At 41.7% G+C, this 23,038-nt stretch overlaps 5 protein-coding genes across 5 annotated transcripts; 3 read left to right on the forward strand and 2 right to left on the reverse strand.

Annotated features, from left to right (window-relative positions):
- Window positions 1–3,655: 3,655 nt before the first annotated feature.
- LOC141843670 (pentatricopeptide repeat-containing protein At3g63370, chloroplastic) lies at window positions 3,656–6,526 on the forward strand. The gene has a single exon (XM_074731726.1). The coding sequence runs from the start codon at window positions 3,656–3,658 to the stop codon at window positions 6,524–6,526; it is 2,871 nt and encodes a 956-aa protein (XP_074587827.1).
- Window positions 6,527–6,592: 66 nt separating this feature from the next.
- LOC141843568 (uncharacterized) lies at window positions 6,593–8,900 on the reverse strand. Its single transcript, XM_074731625.1, has one exon. It carries the CDS (start codon window positions 8,898–8,900, stop codon window positions 6,630–6,632), a length of 2,271 nt encoding a protein of 756 aa, XP_074587726.1. The 3' UTR covers window positions 6,593–6,629.
- A 747-nt stretch (window positions 8,901–9,647) lies between these two features.
- On the reverse strand, window positions 9,648–12,571 carry LOC141842958 (laccase-4-like). Its single transcript, XM_074730960.1, has 6 exons — window positions 12,458–12,571; window positions 12,222–12,373; window positions 11,906–12,150; window positions 11,660–11,788; window positions 10,000–10,968; window positions 9,648–9,778 (listed from the first exon to the last, which is right to left on the reverse strand). Exons 1-6 carry the CDS (start codon window positions 12,569–12,571, stop codon window positions 9,648–9,650), a joined length of 1,740 nt encoding a protein of 579 aa, XP_074587061.1.
- Window positions 12,572–15,744: 3,173 nt separating this feature from the next.
- LOC141843463 (leucine-rich repeat extensin-like protein 7) lies at window positions 15,745–17,107 on the forward strand. The gene has a single exon (XM_074731520.1). The coding sequence runs from the start codon at window positions 15,773–15,775 to the stop codon at window positions 17,021–17,023; it is 1,251 nt and encodes a 416-aa protein (XP_074587621.1). The 5' UTR covers window positions 15,745–15,772; the 3' UTR covers window positions 17,024–17,107.
- A 1,336-nt stretch (window positions 17,108–18,443) lies between these two features.
- On the forward strand, window positions 18,444–21,063 carry LOC141843684 (uncharacterized). The gene is made up of 4 exons (XM_074731737.1): window positions 18,444–18,549; window positions 19,707–19,961; window positions 20,039–20,600; window positions 20,715–21,063. Exons 2-4 carry the CDS (start codon window positions 19,742–19,744, stop codon window positions 20,899–20,901), a joined length of 969 nt encoding a protein of 322 aa, XP_074587838.1. The 5' UTR covers window positions 18,444–18,549; window positions 19,707–19,741; the 3' UTR covers window positions 20,902–21,063.
- The last annotated feature ends 1,975 nt before the right edge of the window (window positions 21,064–23,038 follow it).

The raw sequence follows: 23,038 nt of genomic DNA on the forward strand, positions 1-23,038 counted from the left end.
AAAATAATAATTAAAGATCATAAAACAATATCCCTTTTTTAAATTTATTAAAACAATATTTCACCTATAATTTGATTTTAAAATACTCCTCCATACTCTAATTTAGAATAGTTTTTTTCAAATTTGTTCTAACATGATCCAATTTTGATCGATTTTAATCAAAATTACTCTATATTAAAGATACATTGTCTAAAGGGGCAAGTAGTTTTTGTTAGATCCGATGAAATCTACATATATTTTCATAATAGTATGATATTATTCATTTTGGATTCACACCTCTCATAGTTTTATTTTTGGACTCTACTCAAAAGGTCTCATACCAATGAGATATCTTTCATCTTATAATCCCAAGACCACTGAGAGCCTCTCGCTTCTTTAACGGTCCCAACGCACCCCTTACTAGGAGCCCCCAATCATTACTAGCAATTTTGGATAAAATTGTTGAGGTACCATCAAAATTATACATTGAAAATACATAAAAAAGATCATAGATTTATAGAATAAAAGATATCTTCATTTTATATGAGACTTTTTGGATAAAGTCAAAAATAAAATCATGAAAGATTAGACTCAAAATGGACAATATCATATCATTATAAAGATATATTGATTTCATCAATTCTAATCGTTGATATCAGAGTTATGGTCAATCAGATGGGAGAAAAAATAAAAAGGATGAATATTTGAAATTAAGAAGTAGATGGATAAAATAGTTAAAAATCATATTTGTTATGATTGTGAGTCTCGAGCTACAATGTTGGCATATAGCGAAACGAGTCAAAGTCAAGCATGATGAGGATTCCATTCCATGCATTTGTAAAGAAAAGATCTTCTTTAGCTTGGAATATTCTGAATCATTTGAATCTTTGTGGTCCAATTCATCTCCATCGTACACGTTGATGGAATCAAGTCATGATCATTTTATGTCATTGTCATTATTTTTTAATTGAATCACATCAACATTCAATTATTTAGTAGTAGTTAATTTTATCGGATGTCTCTTAAGAGATTAATTTCTTTTTCTTTGTAAGGTTGAGATAATATTATCTTCTATAGTGATTAATTATAATTTTTTAATTTATTTTTTATAAATTGTTATGGAGTCGATCATATAAAACTGTTGAGGTGACAGATTTCATCTTTTGCTGAAATAGTTAATTTTAATTTTTTAGCGGTAAAATGCTCAATGATTTATTTAAATATTCACAGTTCGAATTCCAACTATGGCACACTCTAATACATTGGCTACTGGGCACGAAGCTATAGGCGCTTCTAATAGTTGATAAGAAACTTTTATGAGACCGAACTCATTACCTACAAAATTTAAAAAAGGTAGTTTTAATTTTTAAATCATTCTAATTGAAGATGTGAGTTTTACTGTGATCAAATGGGCCAATTCATGACGGGACGGATCAATCTATTAAAAATCATCATATGACGGAGATGAGAGCGGGGGCGAGGCGGGTTGACCCGCTATTTTTGTGAGCTAATAAATCTCCAATCCAACCTAACTCAAGGTGGATTGTGATTAGGCGGGTCAATCCACGGGCTTATTTAAAACTAAAAATATATATATAATTTGAATTTTTAAGTTTGAGTTGCGGATTAAGTGGATTAAACTCATGAGTCCATCAAAAAATAAAAAATATATATAATATTAAAATTTTAAGTTTGATTGCAGATTAAGTAGATACAGCTCACGAGTCCATTAAAATTTTCACTTTTATTTTAAAATTTAGAATAAAAAAATAAATTTCTTGACCCACAGGCCAATCCAAGTCTACCGCAAGCCAATCCATCAGCCCGCGAGCTCAAACGAATCAATCCACTTGGATCTATCGTAAAATAAATTAATAAAATATCAATCTAACTCATTTAAATTGTTTAGCAAAACAAACTAATGTAACAAATTTAATCCAAATTAATAACTCTAGTGGATTTAGGAGAAAAGAACCCCGAACACATAACACATGCATAGATCTCCCCCAAGGGTTATCTTGGACTCCAACCCCTGCTCAAATAATTTTTTTTATTACTTATTGTAAAAAAAAGTTTTTTATAAAAAATTTTTACTATTAAATTTATTTACACATTAATTCTTTTTATAAATAATTATTTTACTTAGTTCATCTCTTTCACATCCAAAAACTCAATTCACCTCCTTTTTGGATCTTTACTAAGAAGAGACTACACTTTAACAATTTTGAGTTATTTAGTGGGATATATTTGAATTAAATTAGGGTGTTACAATCTTTTCCATTTCAAATTTGATGTGTCTCTTCGACATTTTCGCATCTAAGTTTTCGATATTTTTAAAAGTCTGTATGAGAATCAAATTTTTATTGCATGAAAATCTGTCCTATCTTTTACCATCGCACCAAGCTCGGGACTATCATAATCCCTTTACGTTGCTATCGATCATTGATTGATTAATTTTGGCTCAATGATTGATCCTTGCCTTATTTGTACTCTCTCTTAGATTTTGTCAAATTGGACCCACACTTTAACAAGTGGTTAAAGTGATTGAAAAAAAATACAATAAAAAATAATATATATATATATATATATATATATATATATATATATATATATATATATATATATATATGTTATTTAAAATAAAATATAATTCTTATTTTATATGCATTATATATATATATATATTAAAATGTAATAAAATAAAATAATTCAACTAAAATAACCATATTAATAATAAAAATATTTAGTTTTGAAACAATCGACAACTACTAAAATGAGCAAACAAACAAACGAAAAATAGATGGAAGTCGACTCGTGCTATGGAACAATCAAGTATGGTTGTAAACGAACCAAGCGAAGTCAAGTCAAGCTTTGTGATGTTTAAATTTGTTTGATAAAGTAATCAAATCTAAAATGAATAAAATTATTGAAATAATTATTCAAACTTAGTTTGATTTCTTTTTTATGAATTTGAGCTTGGTTTGAACTTGGTTCGTTTAAATGCTATTGAACTCTCAATTTAAATTTATCTAATTGTTCGAAACTTTTATATTTTAAATTTATTTTGTTGGTTATTGAGTTTGATAATGTAAATTTATTTGTTTATTTAGTATGTTGATAAAAATTTTATTAATAAATATGATTTAAGAATATTATTCATGAACGTTAACGAGTTGAACACATATGTGTTCAAACTTATTCGTTTAGTTTAACGAATTATTCGAGCCTACTCGTTTAATTATATTGATCTTGTATGTATTAAACAAACATAAACAAGCTCATACCAAGTCGAACATCAAACTTATTCACGAGCACGAACGGAGTCACGTTATAAGTTACCCGGGCTATAGCCCGGGAGCCCGACGGTGCACAAGTTTGAATTTACGAATAGGAGATTTTTTTTTTTAAGAGAATGAAGAAAACAACTGGGTTGTTGTGTCAGCATAGTCCACAATCGGAGATCAGTCCGGATAAATCACCCGGACTGGCTCTGTCATTGTTCAGGAACGTTCGATTCATTTACGACTTACTTGGACTTTTGCACAAAACCCCCTCTCTTTCTTTCCATATATGCACATAAGCATAAAAGAACAATCTTGCAACCCCAACAGAACAGCGAAGCTTCGCATGGATTGTTCATGAGTTCTTCTCCACTTTCAGAGCCAAACAGTCGTTGATGAACTTGATCCTTCACCATGCATCGCCCTCAACTTCTCCCTCTCCAAGCAAGAAATTGAACCATTGGATTCCATTCATGGCTTTATCCTTCCACCGGCACCACCGGCACCACCGGCATCACGACCGCCGCCACCATTCTTCTTCCAACTCCATCGATCAAGCTTGCAAGCAAGGAAACCTCAAGCAGGCCTTCAGGTCACTTCCACTCCAATGGCCTCCTAAGCAGCATGCCTACTCCTCCATTCTTGACCTCTGTGCTTCCGAGAAGGCCCCATTCCAGGGCCAGCAACTGCACTCCCACATCCTCAAGTCCACCGCCCTCCACCGCCATGGATTCCTCGGCACGAAGCTCGTTTTCATGTACGGCAAATGTGGCCGCCTCCTCGACGCCGAGAAGATGTTCGACGAAATGCCCCACCGGTCCATCTTCGCATGGAATGCCCTCATTGGGGCCTATGCATCCGCCAATCGGCCGTCTTCGGCTATCCGGAGCTACCGAGATATGCGCGCTGAGGGACTGCTGGCTGATGCTTGCACTCTCGCCTCGGTCCTCAAGGCCTGCGGCGGGCTGGAAGATGTCTGTGTTGGGACTGAGGTTCATGGTTTGGCAATCAAAACTGGGCTTCACTTGACTGGATTTGTTTCCAATGCGCTCATTGCTATGTATGCAAAGTGCGGCCGGGTTGATTCGGCGAGGCTGTTGTTTGATCGAATGCAAAGTGCAGAAACAGATGTAGTTTCTTGGAATTCAATGATATCTGCATGCTTGCAAGATCAGCAGTTCTTTGAGGCACTGAATCTGTTCAGAGAGATGCAGAATTTCAGTGTTTCGATGAACTCGTATACAGTTGTTGGTGTCCTTCAGGCTTGTGCTGAACTTTCACATCCGAAATTGGGCATGGAGATACATGCCTCTCTTTTGAAGAACACAAGGAAACTTGAGATTTACGAGAGCAATTCATTGGTGGTCCTTTACGCGAAATGTGGTCGAATTCGCAATGCAATCCAGGTTTTTGAGGAAATGGATGAGAAAGATAATGTATCATGGAATTCAATTCTCTCTGGTTATGTTCAAAATGGTTTGTATCAGGAATCGATCGAGTTCTTCAGTGATATCATTCAGTCAGGGTTCGAGCCAGATCAGGTTTCTGTCATAACTTGTGCTTCTGCTTCGGGGCGCTTAGGGAACTTGTTGAATGCCAAGCAAATTCATGCATATGCAATACGGCATGGTTTCAGTGTCGATATGCAGGTTGGAAACACATTGATGGACATGTACACAAAGTGCCAGTTTGTAGATTATGCCGAAAATGTCTTCCACAAGTTGGACCGTAAAGATTGCATTTCTTGGACGACGATGATAGCATGTTATGCTCAGAGTTCTTGCTACGATAAGGCTCTCAAGTTGTGTAGAGATGCGCAAAGAGCAGGAACGAAGGTGGATTCGATGATGATCGGAAGCATACTGCAAGCTTGTAGTGGATTGCTATGTCTTTTCCTACTCAAGCAAGTCCATGCTTATGCTATTAGGCATCGGTTGCTCGATCGTGTACTCGAGAACACGTTGATAGATGTTTACGGAGAATGTGGGGAGGTAGATCTTGCTCACCATATTTTTCGAATGATACAAGACAAAGATGTTGTTACTTGGACTAGTATGATCACTTGTTATGTTAACTCTGGTCTCCTAGACAAAGCTTTGTGTTTGTTCAAGGACATGGTGGCTTCTGATGTCGAACCTGATGCGGTATCATTGATCAGTGTTCTTGCTGCGGTAGCCGGCTTATCTTCCTTCATGAAAGGTAAAGAAATTCATGGATTCACCTACCGAAGACAGTTTGAAACCACAGGAACAATTGGGAGTTCATTGGTTGACATGTATGCCCGATGTGGAGCCATAGAGAAGTCTACCATAGTGTTCAACAGTGTTAGACGCAAAGACTTGATCTTATGGACGACGATGATTAACGCGACCGGTTTGCATGGACAGGGTGAAGAAGCTATAGGTTTCTTTAGGGGGTTGAATGAGATAGGCATAGTGCCTGATCATGTTACCTTCTTAGCCCTTCTTTATGCTTGTAGCCACTCTGGGTTGATCAATGAGGGGAGGTACTATATCGAAAAGATGATAAGTGAGTATGAGTTGGAACCATGGCCAGAACATTATGCTTGCGTTGTTGATCTTCTCGGTCGCTCCGGTAGGACAGAAGAAGCCTACGAGTTCATAAGATCAATGCCTAAGGAACCCACAGCTGCGATTTGGTGTGCTCTCCTCGGTGCTTGTCGTGTTCACCAGAATCATGAGCTAGGCAGAATTGCAGCAGAGAAGCTCCTTGAGTTGGAGCCGGAGAACCCGGGCAATTATGTGCTAATTTCAAATGTCTTCGCGGCAATGGGGAATTGGAAAGATGCAAATCTAGTGAGAGGAAGGATGAAAGCGAGAGGGTTGAAGAAAGACCCAGCGTGTAGTTGGATCGAAGTAGGGAGCAAGGTACACACATTCATTGCAAGAGATATTGCACATCAGGATTCAGTTTCAATCTATTCAAAGTTGGCAGAGATAACCGAAAAACTCAAGAAGGAAGCCGGGTATCGCGAGGACACTAGGTTTGTTTTGCACAATGTGATGGAAGACGAGAAGGTAAAGATGCTACAAGGGCATAGTGAAAGGCTTGCCATTGCCTTTGGCATGATGCATGTGCCAAAGGGAACCCTGATTCGGGTGAACAAGAATCTTCGAGTTTGCGGCGATTGCCATGAATTCACCAAACTTATAACAAAGGTATACGGGCGAGAGATTATCGTGAGGGATGCCAATCGGTTTCATCATTTCAAAGATGGATCTTGTTCTTGTAGAAATTTCTGGTGAACTAAACTAGTGCATCTCTAAATTTTGAGCAATTTGTAACATAGTTATTGAAGAACAAAAGCCGCAAACCTTGGCAATGCGCTAAAACCTTCGATACCACAATCTATCGAGCGCATCCTTTGAGTTCACTACCATTAGGAAGAAGTCCATCCTTCGCCATGTTTGTAAGAGCATCCAACACAGCATCTATATTGCCATCCATGTGATTGACTTCAACAACAACCTTTGATGTTTCGGCATCTGTAAGCAAACAACCACTCAACAATCTCTGAATCACTTGATTCAATTCCTCATTCCTACCATTCTTCGAAAGAGCCTTAACGAGGGCAATTGCAGTGATCGCGTTCAGCTCGAACTCAGCCCGTATCATCTCCTCGTACAAGCTCATCGCCTTACTCACATTCCCCGCCCGACAGTGCCCGTGGATGATGATATTATATGCACTAGCATCCAGCTTCCAGTTCCTCTCTGACATGGATTCAAACACCTTATCAGCTTCATTCATCAAACCCTTATCACAAAAGCTTTTCATCAGAGACAATACACTCTTGAGCTCAGCTTTGCCACAGCACTCCATCAGTATGCCATATTCGATACCATCTGGAACAGATTCACCGTAGCACATTCGTAACAGCAGTCGTTTTGCTTCCTTGATCCTAGCGACTTTGCGAAGGCCATTGATGAGCACACTGTAGGTGACCACATCCGGAAGTATCCCTTTCTCGATCATTTCATCATGGAGGAGGACAGCCTTCTCGACTTCTCCTTCCTCGCAGTGGCCATGAATCAGTGTGGTGTAGGTGAATTCATCCGGCCGTAAACCCAGCTGCAACATCTGCTGAAAATGCTTCCGTGCATCGTCGAGCCTTCTTGCTCCGCAGAGGCCCTGAATGAGCGAAGAGTAAGTAATGGCGTCGGGCAAGATGTTCTTGTCTAGCATCTCTTGATTCAACTGGAATGCCAAATCGATGTCTCCGTTCTTGCAGTAGCCATTCAGGATCGTGCTGTAAGTAACTACGTCCGGTGCTAAGCCGGATCGTTCGACGTTTTCGCGAAGAATCCTCAGAGCTTCTTCCATTCTTCCCAGCAAACAGTAGCCATTTATCAGAGCATTGTAACTCACAATGGAAGGTTGAATTCCGCTCTCCTGCATTTGATTCAGAAGCAACAAGGCATCGTCCAAGAACCCCTTCTTGCAGAACCCGTCGATCAGAGTCGTGAAAGTTAACTCGTCGAGCTTGAGCCCTCGTTCCTTCATTCGGCCGACAAGCTCCATGGCTCTTCTCAAGTTGCCATCTTTACACATTGCATTCACCAGTGAATTGTATGTGACGACATTGGGCGCCACTCCCTTGTGAACCATCTCTGCTTCCATTAACAGGGCTTGATGCAGGTTTCCTTCCCTGCAGTAGCCGTTGATAATGGTGTTGTAGGTGATGGAATCGGGAGCCAAGCCTTCTCTTGCCATCTCATCGACCATGATCCTCGATTCCTTCGATCGCCCTTTGCGGCACAATCCATTGACAATTGAGTTGCAGGTGATTAAATTTGGCTTGAGACCCTTCTCCTTCATTGTCCTCAGCAGTGACATGGCGTCGTCGACCTTCCCTGACTTGCAGAAGCCGTCAATGAGTGTGTTGTAGGTGACAACATTGGGCGAACACCCTGCGTGCACCATCTCCGGGAGCAAGTCGGATGCTCGGTAGAGTTCGCCCCGGGAGCAGAAGCCTCTGATGAGGATGTTGTAGGTGTAGACGTTCCGGGACACGCCGGAGCTTGCCATGTCGGCGATGAAGTCGTCGATTGCTCGGAGAGGGGTTTGGCGTGAACGGAAAATGGCGTCGAGGAGGGAGTTGAAGGAGAGGAGGGAAGGCGAAAAGCCGGCATTTTTCGTGAGGGCGAGGACGGAGAGGGCTTGAGGGATGAGTGATAGGGAGGAGTAGGATCTGATGAGGAGGTCGAAGGCGGCGGAGGGGGAGGGCGGCGCTGGGCGGAGTAGGGGAAGGGTGGAGGTGAGGGAGTGGAAGAGGGAGGGGACTGGGAAGCGCGCGGCGAGGCGGCGAGCGAGGGAGAGAGCGGCGGGGAGGTGGCGGTGGCGGGAGAGGAGGTGGAGGGCGAGGGTCTGCGGGCGGAGGGAGGAGGAGAAGAAGGGGAGGGGCGTGGCCCAGCGGAGGAAGGAGAGGAGAAGCAGGCGGTGGGGCTGGGCGAGGAGGAGCGTGTGGACGGCGGCCTCGGGCGTGTAGGAGGCAGCGAGGGAGTTGAGGGAGACACGGCGACGGAGAAATTCCAGGGCCTTCTCGGAGAGGACGAGGTGGTCAGAGGCGGCGGCGGCGGCGGCGGGTGGGTCCGTCGAGGGACGGCGCATCGCCGCCATTGGAGGAGGCGGAGGATTCCAAAGTCGAAGAAGGTGGAGAAATGGGCCTTGGTTTCGGCCCAATCAGGAATTACGAAGCAATTCGGACTGAACCGGACTATAATTGATAATTATTAGAGCAATGATATGTATAAGTAATACCCAATTTTCTTACGTCATGACCAATTACAGTTTCTCGATTTAATCTTAACTCATAGATGATTGGGGCCAAATTTGTGGGGCCGTCTATTGTGACAAGCATTTTTTGTTATTAGAGCAATGATATGTAACATGTAAAAAAATATAACATAAAATCAACATAACACACTACATACAATGGATCCTACATCTAGTGTGCAGTGGGACCCATAGTTATGCAGTTGAACGTGTCATGTTGGCTTCATGTTCATTTATTTTTTCATGTTACATATCATTTCTCTAATTGTATAGAAAAATGATACGTTATATGAAAAATGTAACATGAAATTCAACATAATACACTCAACTGTATGAATGTGGACCCCACTGTATGAATGTGGGATTCATTACATGGAATGTATCATGTTGAATTTTATATTACATTTTTCATGTAATGTATCATTGCTCTTATTAATAATTATTAAATTCAAGATACAATTCGCCATTCCTCCTCTTCTTCTTGCACTACAAAAACACATCAAAAGAATCTATCGAAAGAAACTTCAAATGTCAAGTTTGTCACAAACTAATTAATCGAGAATCGATGATTAATTCATCCGTCGATCAAGATCAACACTTCGGTAGATCCGACGGCGGAGGAGGTAATTTTTGTTTCGGAAGGGTCCCGTCTTGTACCAACCAAGCCATCTTCAAACCCCAACTCAAATGCGCCTCTATGTGACAATGCATGAGCCACACACCTGAAATGGTAATCGATTATTTAAGAATATAATATTTTGTTCGATTGTTCAACCGAGAATCAATACTAAATCTAGCACCAATTTTAAACTTGTTAACAATAAAGATTGAGGGTTTAAATGGTAGACTAGAAGGAGTTTAGGGTGTAAAATGAAAATTTCTTGAAAATTCTGATAGATTTAGCAAAGAGGTCCCTTAATTTTCAGTAATTTCGAATTCGTACCTGGGTTGTCGGCTAAAAATCGAATGGCCACCCACCCGGCGGCCGGCACGGCGACGGTGTTCCTCTCCACCGGATCCACCAAGTTGAAGCTCGCCGGATCGTTGGCCGGGTCGAAGTTTCCGGAGCCCCGCCCGATGACGAAGAAGTTGAATCCATGGAGGTGCAGCGGGTGGCTCTCCGCCCCGAGAATGTTCGTGCCCTGCAGCACCACCTCCACCTTGGTGTTGAACGGCAGCGCCGCCAGCCTCGTCCCGCTTCCCAACGCTGCGTTGGTTGTCGGCGGCGCGCCGGTGTAGTCGAACGGCGCTTCTGGGAACGCGGGGAAGTCCTGCGTGTAGACCCCCCTCGACCGCCCGAAGTAGTGCGCCTGAAGCAGGGCAGTCGCCGGCGTCACGAAGGAGACGTTGTTGATCGCCGCCGCGAACATAGTGTCGTTGGTGGGCCCCTGGCACGTGGAGTTCGCCGGGCAGGGGAGGGTCCCTATCCCCACCGTGAAGAAGAATCGCCTGTCGGGGTCGCCGCGGGGGACCCTCGCCGGGAACCGGCGAGTCGCCAGGCTGCGCAGCTTCCCTGCGAAGTTCGCGGCGAAGCTGGTGTCGTTGAAGGCCGGCAGCGTCGGCGCGCGGAGGGGGAGGGCCTTGTGGGAGGCGGCGGTTCGGGACTCGTACTCGAGCACGCCGGCGACGGTGGTGTTGTCGTATGTGCCTGGGAGGCCGGTGGAGTAGGGCCGGGCCTCCATGAGGAAGGCGGCGTTGGGGTAGCTCCGCTTGGTGCGGAGGAGGAGGTTGCTCGTTTGGCCGGGCGAGATGAGGATGATGTCGGCGTCGAAGGGCTTGACGTAGACGCCGTCGACATCGACGACGGTGAGATTGTGGTCGGCGACGCTGAAGAAGAGCTCCTCGTTGACTGCGGCGTTGATGAGGCGGAGCATGTACGTCTTCCTTGCCTCGACCTTCAACTTGAAAATATCTAAAACATTTTGGGGTTTAAAGGGTTTCAAAGATTATCGACATACATACATACATACATATACATATACATTGCCATGACTTATTATCTCGAATGGTTAGTCACACACATATATAGTTATCGAGTTAAAAGAGGTTAAGTGGTTAAGCGACACACTCGTACGTACGTACATACATACATAATAACATTGCCACGGTTTATTGTCTCAAATGGTTAGACACACAGATATATAGTTATCGAGTTAAAAGCTTAATGGAATATTTATTGAGTTAAAAGGTTAAGGAGTTAAGGGACACACTCGTACATACATAAATATATACATAGTAACATTGCCACAACTTATTATCTTAAACGAGTATACACGCAGATATATAGTTATCGAGTTAAAAGGTTAGGAGGGTTAAGCGATACACTCGTATGTACGTACGTACATACATATATACATAGTAACATTGCCATGGCTTATTATCTCAAATGGTAAGGTTAAAGGGTTAGATACAAACCCTAGACCTCAATTCAACTAAAAACCTTAGTTCAACATTCATTGTTGGATAACGATACTACTTTGATACGATGTTAGAGTTTGACAAGAAACATAATCATCGACATGATCCAAAAGCATAATTAATTTAGGCGATTAGACTAGAATTTTACTCTCTTTCGCATTGGTAATTAAGCTCGTAATTGGTACCTTGAGTTGAGCAATCGTAGAGGGGACCAAGTAGGCCATTAATGGTGTAGGCATCCGAAACATTAGGGCCTCCTCCGGTTTGAAGAGCTTGGCTAATGACGGCCTCTATGTCGGCCTTCCACCACTCCCCTAAACATTAAAGAACCCTAACTTATAAATTTCTCCGAGCAAATTATTATTAACTCGAGCGCAAACATTTTAGATCAATAGTTATAACGAAGAAATTAACACGATTAGCATTCGTACCCAAGATGATAGGGACTTCCTTATATGGTTCGGGGAAAGGATAGGGCACTCCGATCTTTGGAAGAATGATAAGAGGACCATATACAGTAGCCCTAAGCCACGAGATATGGGCATGCCAAAAAAAGGTGCCTCTTTGCCCTATAAGAGTGAAGTTGTACACATAGGTTTGCCCGGTTTGGATCGGGCACTGAGTCACATAGGCTGGTCCATCCGCCCACCCACTCCTTAGTTGTCGAATACCGTGCCTAAGACAAATCAAAAAATTGGTGGATCGACTATTATAACTCATTATCTCAAGAACAACTGATGTTCATACCAATGAAGGGTGATGTTGTAAGGGACATGGTTGGTGACTTTGACAATAAGTTGATCGCTTTCCCTCACGATGAGCTCCGGCCCCGGAAATTGCCCGTTCACCGTTACGATGCTCTTGGTGCTGCATAGTCGAGCCACATTGGTCATTTGTACCTGCAATGAGAGGTATATATATAGATATATTGTATGTCCCATATATGAACATATTAAACGACCTAAACAAGAGTAGACGACTACATTGAACTCGAAATGCTTGATTTGCTTGGCTACCGTGGTACTTGGAACGACGATAAGCATTGAGTAGGAGATGATTAGGAAGGGAAGAGAGGGAGGAAGAAGAAAGGAAGTCATGGATGAGACCGACCTCGAGGTGTGTTGTGAAGTTAAAAGAGTTAAATAGATCCGCACTATATAAATGAAGAACTAGGGCACTATAAGTTTTTTTCCAATTTGTTTGGTGGAAATGAGGTCCACCAAGCTGTAAAGTGTAGTCTTCTTTAAGTTCTTTAGAAGACTCTAAGATCGATCGTCAAACAGTTATCACATTTACAACTTGTATAATCTCTAGCATTATTCTAGACTTTTCGCGGCTAAACTAAATTGTAGGTGGATTGAGGGGTTGATGATGGAGCAAGAGGGAGATGTTTGAACCAACTTAGGTCATCGTCGATCTCGATTAGAGTGCAAATTGCAAGGATGGTAGGTTTGAAGTTTGGCTTTGAAAACCATGTGGTAGTTAAGGAGACATATATATCTCATGAACAATTTGTACTAGAGTTGGTGTTGATGTTCATTTTTCACCTTAATTGCGCGACCAATTCTCGTAACTACTTGAATGGTTACCTCTTCAATGAGTGTATGATCGCGGTAGATCTCAAAATTAGGTCAATATATCAATGTTTGATAGACATAACATTAATGGTCGACTTTCGTGACCACAAATCGATTGATGACAATAACTTGGCAAACACAAAACCTACTTTGGGGGAGGGCATTTCAACACATTTAATACATTGGATCTTATCTAATAGTGTTTGCCAATTAGGTCATTTTTGTAGGCAAATCGACTTTCCTATCTTGTGTGTGTAGATATAGTTAGAGATGTCAAAATAGGCCAATCATGTCGGTCATGGCTCAGGACCGGTTGGCCCATTTTCAACTCACCATGAGTCGGATGCTAGTAAACCAAGTTGAAGAGTGGCGTTGACGGTAGCTTAGATTCAAAATCATGCATGAGACTTTCATTTCGCATGACTTCTAAGTGCTAAAAGAAAACCCTAGCCATGGACATCGGGAGGAAGGAAACCTCGATTGTACAAAAAACCTTTGTCTCGTTGTTCATGACAAAGAAGTTGGTCTCGAGTCATTTTTCATGTTACATTTCAATTTAGGGTTTAGGGTTTACCATGATTATATATTTTACACATGATCAAAAGTAGGGTAGATTGACTCGAATATGAAAATAACTAACACGAATTAACTCATTTACAAAATATATTAACTTAAATATTAATAATTTTAATTGTTTAGCAGATTTAATTAATCTTAGACATTATATTCGATTTTGTCATTTGGAACTACATACATGTATAATTTTTATATCACATCGAACTTTTATTAGTTGTAAGGAAGCTTTGACACAATAGTAAAGTAATTGACGTATGATCTTATGATCGGACTCAAATTGCAGAAACAACAACTTTACAATACATGATAAGAATTGTGTACAATTAATTAAATATGATCAATTGGTCATTTGACTCTTCTTCAAAATTCTAACGGGAACTTAATGCATCGGACTGACTTTTATCATATTTTTATCGTTCGATTTGAAACTAGCTTTCGTACCTTTTGTTGAAAAAAATAGAACTTTTTAAGTGATGTCCCAATTTTGATCTAACAACAAAGACAACAAACAGCTTGTAAAGTAGTAGTGTGCCAAAAAAAAGATGCAGTTTAAAGACAACAAGGCTGCAAGGTGGTGACCTACTTGCGCAGTCGCGAGATCGTCTCATTAGGCGTGTCCGCGGTCGTAAGAGGATTACTCATAATTCGCTTATGAGATAAATTCAGAGCATAACTTATGCACACTTAGAAGTCGATCTTTAAAATATGCATCTCGCATTTGTTTATCTTCCTTCTTTCCTTGGTGATATTTTTTCTTCATTAATTTCTTTCCGTCCTTCCTCCACGCGTGTTGGAGTAAACATAGCATTAATTTCAATTCAATAGATTCAACTGACCGATCCAATCGAATGTGTCAGTGTTTACTAGGACTGACTTTGGGTTCAGTGGGGACTCCACCGAATCCAGCTAAGCTCATAAATGCTTTTCTTCTTCTTCTCCATCCCTTGTTTCTGTTCCCACTGTTGCTGCTGAGTGACAGCTACAATGGAGCAATTAGGGCAAGGTTTGTTTACTTGGGTAGACGGGCAATCGGTCGGACTGACCGTTAAGTCGAAACTAGTCGTACCAATCATGCTAAACGAGTCAAGCCGAAGAGACAATCATGTCGCACGAGTTGATCTAACTAATCAAGTCATCACTTAACTCGGACCGAGGGCCAAACAACTACAAGGAGTCAAACGAGTCAAGTGGTTAGTCGAGGAAAGGGACTACCCATTCGATCCATGTTCATCTACATTATGTTCTATCAAGGTTTGTTTACTTTATTAGACGAGCAATCGGTCGGACTGATCGTTAAGTCGAAGCTAGTCGTGCCATTCATGCTAAACGAGTCAAACTGAAGAGACGATCATGTCGCACGAGTTGATCTAACTATTCAAATCATTTAGATTGAGGATGCAAACCGATCAGTCACTCAAACTGAGGACCAAATTAAACAACTACAACGAGTCAAGTGGTTAGTCGAGAAAAGGGACTACCCATTCGATCCATGTTCATCTACATTATGTTCTATCAAGGTTTGTTTACTTTATTAGACGGGCAATCGGTCGGACTAATCGTTAAATCGAAGCTAGTCGTGCCATTCATGCTAAACGAGTCAAACTGAAAAGACGATCATGTCGCACGAGTTGATCTAACTAATCAAGTCACTTAACTCGGACCGAGAGCCAAACAATTACAACAAGTCAAACAAGTCAAGTGGTTAGTCGAGGAAAGGCACTACCCATCCGATCCATGTTCATCTATATTATATTCTATCTTCGAATAGTTTTAACTAAAATTGTTCAAAAGTGATGCAATTTTGATCAAAGATGTTTACTTTTCCCTAATTTGTCTATCTGATAAATTCAAAGTACACTAATGTATATTCAGAAGTCAATCTTCATAGCTCTCGGGATAAACTTGAATTAGTTACGACAAAGTAGAATTGTTGAAATGGACAAAGATCGAATCTTGACGTAATGGCACTGCACTATCGACCTAGCGCGGCAGCCGCTTTGCGAGCCACATGCGGTCGAATAATTTTTTTACCCTTTATATTTTCTAGGCGTCCAAGTAAACATCAAAGTAAACAGGGTCCAAGATTAGAGGACCAGCAGAAGATTGAACAACCACACTGTGTACTGCTCTTCTTCTTCCTCAAGCATGCCCCAAACCACATCCTCCCTCCTCTCTCTCCTCCTTCCCTTCTTCTTCTTCTCCTCCTCCTCCTCCCTGACTTCCTCTGTTTCACTCGATCCCGGCGTCGCTGTCAACATCGGAACATGGTTCACCACCACCGGCGCCGCCGCCGCCGCCTCTTCCTCCTCCTCCACCACCACCAGTGAGTACGCAGCTCTTCAAGCATGGAAGTCAGCCATCACAGAGGACCCAACTGGCATCCTCTCCTCCTGGGTCGGCCCCAACCTCTGCTCCTACAGAGGCATCTTCTGCTCTGCGCCGCCACCGGATGGAGGAACGGCCGCCACCGACACGGTGGTCTCAGCCATCGACCTCAACCGCGCCAACCTCAAGGGCTCCCTCGTCTCGGCGCTCTCCTCCCTCGCGCACCTCTCCGTCCTCCATCTCAACAGCAACCGCTTCTCCGGCGCGGTCCCCGACTCCTTCCGCGACCTCCACTACCTCACCGAGCTCGACCTCAGCAACAACCTCTTCTCCGGCGGCTTCCCCGAGGCGGTGCTCCTCGTCCCCAACCTCGTCTACCTCGACCTGCGTTTCAACTCCTTCTCCGGCGAGCTCCCCGACGACGTCTTCGACAAGCCGCTCGACGCGATCTTCCTCAACGACAACCGCTTCCAGGGCCGCATCCCCGCCTCCCTCTGGGCCTCCACTGCGTCCGTCATCACCCTCGCCAACAACCACTTCTCCGGCGACATTCCGCCCACCTTCGGCAGCTACATGATAAACTACTCCGGCGTCAGGGAGCTCCTCCTCCTCAACAACGACCTCACCGGCTGCATCCCCGACGCCCTCGGCTTCCTCAGCGCCATCCAAGTGCTCGACCTGAGCTTCAACTCCTTGTCAGGCCACGTGCCGAGCTCCGTCTCCTGCCTCGCCGACATCGAGGTGCTAAATCTAGCTCACAACCAGTTCTCCGGCGACTTGCCAGAGCTCGTGTGCGGGCTGAAGGAGCTGCTCAACCTGACCGTGTCGTTCAACTTCTTCTCCGGGCTGAGCGCGGGCTGCAACCGGCTGCAGTTCAGTAGGGGTGTGGGATTTGAGTACGCCGGGAACTGCATCGCCGGGAAGGACTTCCAGAGGCCGCCGCCGGAGTGCAGTGAGATCCCCGCCCCGGCGCTGAGTTGCCTCGGGATGCCGGCGGCGGCGGAGGCGGCGGCCTGTGGCCGGTTCCTGGGACAGGGAAGGGTGGGTTTTCGCTCAACTTGTCCACTTTAATTCCTCAGCTGCCATGATCGATCTCTCTCTCTCTTCTGTTCACGCTGTGCTTCTTTTGTTTTTGTTTGCAGACATCAATATTAAATGTGGTGTTCATCCCTCTTCTTAAATTAAATTAAATGTGATTAATTCTCAAAAAGTTCGATGTGGTGTTCATCGCTCTTCTTAAATTAAATTAAATGTGATTAATTCTCAAAAAGTTAGATTTAAAAAAAAATGATAAATCCGGGTGACCGACTTGGTCCCACAGAAGTTTCCCACCAAAAATTCTTGCAAATATACCGTAGTTAGGGATCAAACCATAGATCCCTGGTCACAACCTACCTGGATGTCCTACCATTGCACCATTGCCCCATTTGCAAAAAGTTTGATTTTAAACGTTGAATCATCGTTGTGCTTCTCGAATTTTTCGATGAAAATTTTTAATAAGACCGAATCATCACATTCAGGATCAATAGATTAACGGAATATATTATAGAGAAATGATAGACTGTATGAAAATGCAACATGACATATACTGTATGGAGGTGGGACTCATGCCTGTGTGTCATACTGAGATTTCATATTGCATTTTCAATCAATCTATCATTGCTCTTATCTCCTCATAGATGATCGTAATATCGATAATGTGGAGCCGTTGGGGTGATAAATTTTATTTTATTTACTGAAGAAGAAGAAATGAGATACATTATCAACCCTAAGTTGGAACAAAAATTTTAGTAGAATAGTTTATTTGATTAAGCTACTAAGTTGGAACAAATTTGACTCATTTAAGTCTTTTTTTCTTCTGTAAAAAAAATGAAATTCGTCGTCTTAGTAGTCCTACATGATCGACCTCATAATTATCTATGAAAAGATAAATCAAAAAATTACAATTAATTACAACGGAAAAGACTATTGCTTGGCTTCGCCAGCTCATTTAACCTCTTGATAGATCAAAAAAATGTATATAATATGTCCATGCTATGGTACAATAATTGAATTCAATTATTTTAAAATTTTAATTTTTAAAAAAATTAATTAATTAGTTCGATTTTAATTTTAAAATTTTTTATTTGATTAAATTAAATAAACTTAATAAATAGAATGAATTAAAATAAAAAAATAATGAATTTCTAAATAATTGAATTTATAAACTAGTAAATAATTATTAAATCCTTTATAATATTTAAAAATTTTGATTAATTTAATTTTCGATCGACAATTTGATTATTTGATTGATTTAATTCGGTTTAGGGTCTAGGGTTTTAATTGATACTCAGTCGTAGTTAAGGTAAAAGTTGGTTCTTTTATGAATTGGAGTTCGTTTCATGGAGGTTGTTGTTGTTGTTGTTGTTGTTGTTGTGGATCTTCTCGCTTTTCCAATTATAGGCGGCCATGCCGATCTGTTTTCCGTTGGGGATCGAAGGGAAATGGAGGATCAAAAAGATGAAGCGGCGGAGACATCTTCCGCTCCGGCCCTGCATCTGCGCACCCCCGCTGCTACCGATTTCGCCGAGGCTGAACGAGGAGGCGCAACTGTTTAGGTAAATCTAATGCCTGTTCTATTCAGCTTCATCCTCTCTTCATCGCGCTACTCGCATTTCTCTTCTGCGATCATAAACGATGTTTCAGCTTTGTCTTAGTTTACTCAAAATTAGGGTTTCTCATGTTGGAAAGTTCCTCTTTTACCCTAAATTAGGGTTTCTCTTCTGCCTTTTCTATTCAGCTTCATCCTCTCTTCATCGCGCTACTCGCATTTCTCTCCTGCGATCAAAAACGATGGTTCAGTTTTGTCTTAGTTTACTCTAAATTAGGGTTTCTCGTGTTGGAAAGATCCTCTTTTTACCCTAAATTAGGGGTTCTCTTCATCGCGCTACTCGCATTTCTCTTCTGCGATCAAAAACGATGTTTCAGCTTTGTCTTAGTTTACTCTAAATTAGGGTTTCTCGTGTTGGAAAGTTCCTCTTTTTACCCTAAATTAGGGTTTCTCTTCTGCCTGTTCTATTCAGCTTCATCCTCTCTTATCGCGCTACTCGCATTTCTCTCCTGCGATCAAAAACGATGTTTCAGTTTTGTCTTAGTTTACCCTAAATTAGGGTTTCTCGTGTTGGAAAGATCCTCTTTTTACCCTAAATTAGGGGTTCTCTTCATCGCGCTACTCGCATTTCTCTTCTGCGATCAAAAACGATGTTTCAGCTTTGCCTTAGTTTACTCTAAATTAGGGTTTCTCGTGTTGGAAAGTTCCTCTTTTTACCCTAAATTAGGGTTTCTCTTCTGCCTGTTCTATTCAGCTTCATCCTCTCTTCATCACGCTACTCGCATTTCTCTTCTGCGATCAAAAACGAGGTTTCGACCTTGTCTTAGTTTACCCTAAAAAGGCGAAACCATTAGGGTTTGGCTTGAACAATTGATGAAATCATTAGGGTTTCAAGTTTCTCTTTATACCTTGAACAATTGATGAAATCATTAGTGTCTTGCTTGAGATTTGGATTCAGGGTAATGTATATGTGAAAAACCATAGTGGGCGATCTTGATTTAGGGTTTTCTTCTGATCTTTGATCTGAAGCACATAACTGTTTTTCACAATTTCACTTTTTCATTGCTAGTGATTAAGATCACTTGATTTTTGTATTAAGATCACTTGACTGTCTGTGTATAACAAGGAGTGTTCTAATGGTATTGCAACTGTGCATCATTATAGTTTGTTTGATTTTTGTCCTCGAAAAAGAAGCATCGATGCCGGGGATGGACTGTGAACATGGAAAAGCTTGTCGCGAAAATGGCAATGCAAGTCTTCAGCAGGAGAATGCAGTTACACATGTGACTGTGGTTTTAGATGAGCCTGATCTTCCCGAGCTACAAGTTGCGCCTAAAAGTGCGAAGCAAATGCCGTCCTGCTCGGCTCCATCTTCTTCTAGCGCGTCGGAGGAGGATGACTTGTTCCAGATCGATGCAGGTGAGCTTGGAAAGCCAATGAAAGTGCTTGACAAGATACCAAGAAACAATTCACTAAACATGAATTGAATGATGCAGGGACAGATCAGGGTGTGGTTTCTGCACCGGCTTCCTCAGGTACATCATCGGCAGGAATACTGTTATCGTTCGATGCTATGAGTGCTCCTGGATCGATCAATGTCGGCATTGCCAGAGGGAATCAGTGTCCCATTCCATTACCATACGGATCAGATGCCCCTGCTTCACATAGGATACCATCTTCAGTATTCGCGAGAACGACATCCACAACTCCTATGGAATGGAGTGTTACCTCTAATGAATCATTGTTCAGTATCCACATGGGTAAATCTGAAGATTTGAGCAGCTTGTACAGTAGGCAATTCGATGGATATCCTCCCGTGTCCCCCGATATTGATGCTTCGTCGGTAAAAGACACCCAAATAGGATCTAATTCACAACAAACGATCCATGCTGAATCAGCAAATGCTGAAGCCATGAAGGATGCTCTAAAGGCAACTGCAGAGAAGCATGTCAAAGAGGATAGGCCTCCAATTGTCGATCGCACGAGTAGCTCCAATAGCGAGTCCCAGTTATCCGACGGGGGCAGTGTGAAGAGCTACCGTTCCTTTGCATTTCCAATGTATGTATTTCTTCCAAATCTCTACCATAACTATGCTAATCGACATACATTCATAATTTGAATACAATGTAGTTCTGAACAACATAACGAAATTGTATCGTTTTGGTATTTCAGATTGGCAGGCGACAGCACGAATGGATCTTTTAACGGTCGATCAGCGGGACGGCCACCGGAGAAAGCACAACTGCAACCACCTGTGCCACAAACACCACCCCAAAGTGCTGAGCCTCCAAGTGCTGAACCCATTGCACCGAAGAAGTCGCGACTACCATGTTTTTCATGCTGCTCATTCTGTCGCTGAGTTAGTGAACCATACCGTCTCTCCGTCCAACTTCGACTTGCGTGTTTTACTCCGTTCATTATCGTACAAACTTCTAAATCTTTGATACAAGAAGGCAATAGCAATGGAGTTGGGGCTACAAACCTTGAAGCCATTGATGTAATTTTTAGTGAGAAAAAACATTCATGCCATGTTATTTTTCTAGTGTTAATGCACATTTATGGCAATTGAAGATTAAAAAAAAAGAGAGGAGGAATTATGTTCGAATTTGTTCACTCGATTTGGTTTCATTTTTGTTTCTATTAAATTGCATCACATCTTCATCAATGTTGATCTGTTCATGCAGGTACACCATGTGTTGTCCTTTTCTTCTTCGACTATTATTTCAAAGCTTTTGATACTATTTTAGGAAATCGATAGGCACGGCTAGGAGAAGGATATCAATTCGGGTGCAAACAAGGAACGCGTGTCTGTGCTAGGCCTGGCTCAACTCACATCTTCATCAATGTTGATATGTTCATGAAGATACACCTTGTGTTGTCCTTTTCTTCTTCAACTGTTATTTCAAAGCTTTTGATACTATTTTAGGGAATCGATAGACACGGCTAAGGAGAAGGGTACCGGTTCGGGTGCGAACAAGGAACGCGTGTCTGTGCTAGGCCTGGCTCGACTCACATCTTCATCAATGTTGTTATGTTCACGAAGATACACCTTGTGTTGCCCTTCTCTTCTTCGACTACTACTTCAAGGTTTTTGATACCATTTAGGGAATTGATAGGCACGGCTAGAAGGAGGCTACCGGTTCGGGTGCAAACAAGGAACGCGTGTCTATGCTAGGCCTGGCTTGACTCACATCTTCATCAATGTTGTTATGTTCATAAAGATACACCTTGTGTTGTCCTTCTCTTCTTCAACTACTACTTCAAAGTTTTTGATACTATTTTAGGGAATTGATAGGCACGGCTAGAAGGAGGCTACCGGTTCGGGTGCAAACAAGGAACGTGTGTCTGTGCTAGGCTTGGCTCAACTCACATCTTCATCAATGTTGTTATGTTCATAAAGATACACCTTGTGTTGTTCTTCTCTTCTTCGACTACTACTTCAAGGTTTTTGATACTATTTAGGGAATTGATAGGCACGGCTAGAAGGAGGCTACCGGTTCGGGTGCAAACAAGGAACGCGTGTCTATGCTAGGCCTGGCTTGACTCACATCTTCATCAATGTTGTTATGTTCATAAAGATACACCTTATGTTGTCATTCTCTTCTTCGACTACTACTTCAAAGCTTTCGATACCATTTTAGAGAATCAATAGGCAAGGCTAGGAGAAGGCTACCGGTTCGGGTGCAAACAGGGAACACGTGTCTGTGCTAGGCTTGGCTCGATTTATGGACGACTGATTGGCTTGAAACCCTAAGCCCAACTATGATAATCTATGCATATTTTGCTTAGATTAGTATATTGTGTTGTCTCGATTAATAATAAATAATAATTTTATAAATTTAAAAATCTTTGAATATACCGAGATCGTTTTCATAAGATTTTAAACTTTTAAAAGTAAAATTATTTGTTATTTTCATTGAGCCATGTCCTTCTCTGCAGCAAAAGATGAATTGCTCCAGTGTTATAAAATTTTCAAATTCTTCAAGTATAATATAATTTGAATGAAATTTATCTCACCTCTTATTATCGCATCGTAATCCCGAGACTAGGACTTTCGATGTGCCCATTTAATTTTTACACTGTAAAAAAAATGATAAATCTCAATCAGTCTTATGTACTCAATCTTCAATATATTGGCAAAAGCCTATTTTTCCAGTCCCACGGAAATTTACCACCGACCACCATGATAAAACAAGGAAGTGCATCGCCGTAATTGAGGATCGAACCACGGGTCGTGAGCTCGTGGATTACAACCCGAATTTCCTACCGTTGTACCATTGCCCCGGAGACTAATTTTTACACCGCAAACAATCAGTTAAGCTCACTCGATATCTCTAAATGGCAGCTTAATTTTTATTCTATATATATTATTTCTTCAATATATTGCAGCAAACTTTTAGCCTTTTTTTTCCTTTTAAACAGATGTAAACTAAACTAATAAAAGAGTTTTCAATTCTCATACACAATTTATTAGTTTATAATAAAATGAAATCTAT

This window comes from Curcuma longa, chromosome 12, assembly GCF_044706935.1.
Source record: "Curcuma longa cultivar G26 ecotype Majalengka, Jawa Barat chromosome 12, ITB_CL_G26_1.1, whole genome shotgun sequence".
In the NCBI taxonomy this organism is placed as follows: Eukaryota; Viridiplantae; Streptophyta; class Magnoliopsida; order Zingiberales; family Zingiberaceae; genus Curcuma; species Curcuma longa.

Coding starts and splice junctions, on each gene's coding strand:
- LOC141843670 (XM_074731726.1), top strand. CDS start 3,656: ATGAACTTGATCCTTCACCATGCATCGCCCTCAACTTCTCCCTCTCCA.
- LOC141842958 (XM_074730960.1), bottom strand. CDS start 12,571: ATGACTTCCTTTCTTCTTCCTCCCTCTCTTCCCTTCCTAATCATCTCC. Junction 11,789..11,905: donor GGAAGTCCCTATCATCTTGG/GTACGAATGCTA, acceptor TTTAATGTTTAG/GGGAGTGGTGGAAGGCCGAC. Junction 9,779..9,999: donor ATTTTTAGCCGACAACCCAG/GTACGAATTCGA, acceptor TTACCATTTCAG/GTGTGTGGCTCATGCATTGT.
- LOC141843568 (XM_074731625.1), bottom strand. CDS start 8,900: ATGGCGGCGATGCGCCGTCCCTCGACGGACCCACCCGCCGCCGCCGCC.
- LOC141843463 (XM_074731520.1), top strand. CDS start 15,773: ATGCCCCAAACCACATCCTCCCTCCTCTCTCTCCTCCTTCCCTTCTTC.
- LOC141843684 (XM_074731737.1), top strand. CDS start 19,742: ATGCCGGGGATGGACTGTGAACATGGAAAAGCTTGTCGCGAAAATGGC. Junction 19,962..20,038: donor CTTGTTCCAGATCGATGCAG/GTGAGCTTGGAA, acceptor TGAATGATGCAG/GGACAGATCAGGGTGTGGTT. Junction 20,601..20,714: donor CGTTCCTTTGCATTTCCAAT/GTATGTATTTCT, acceptor TTGGTATTTCAG/ATTGGCAGGCGACAGCACGA.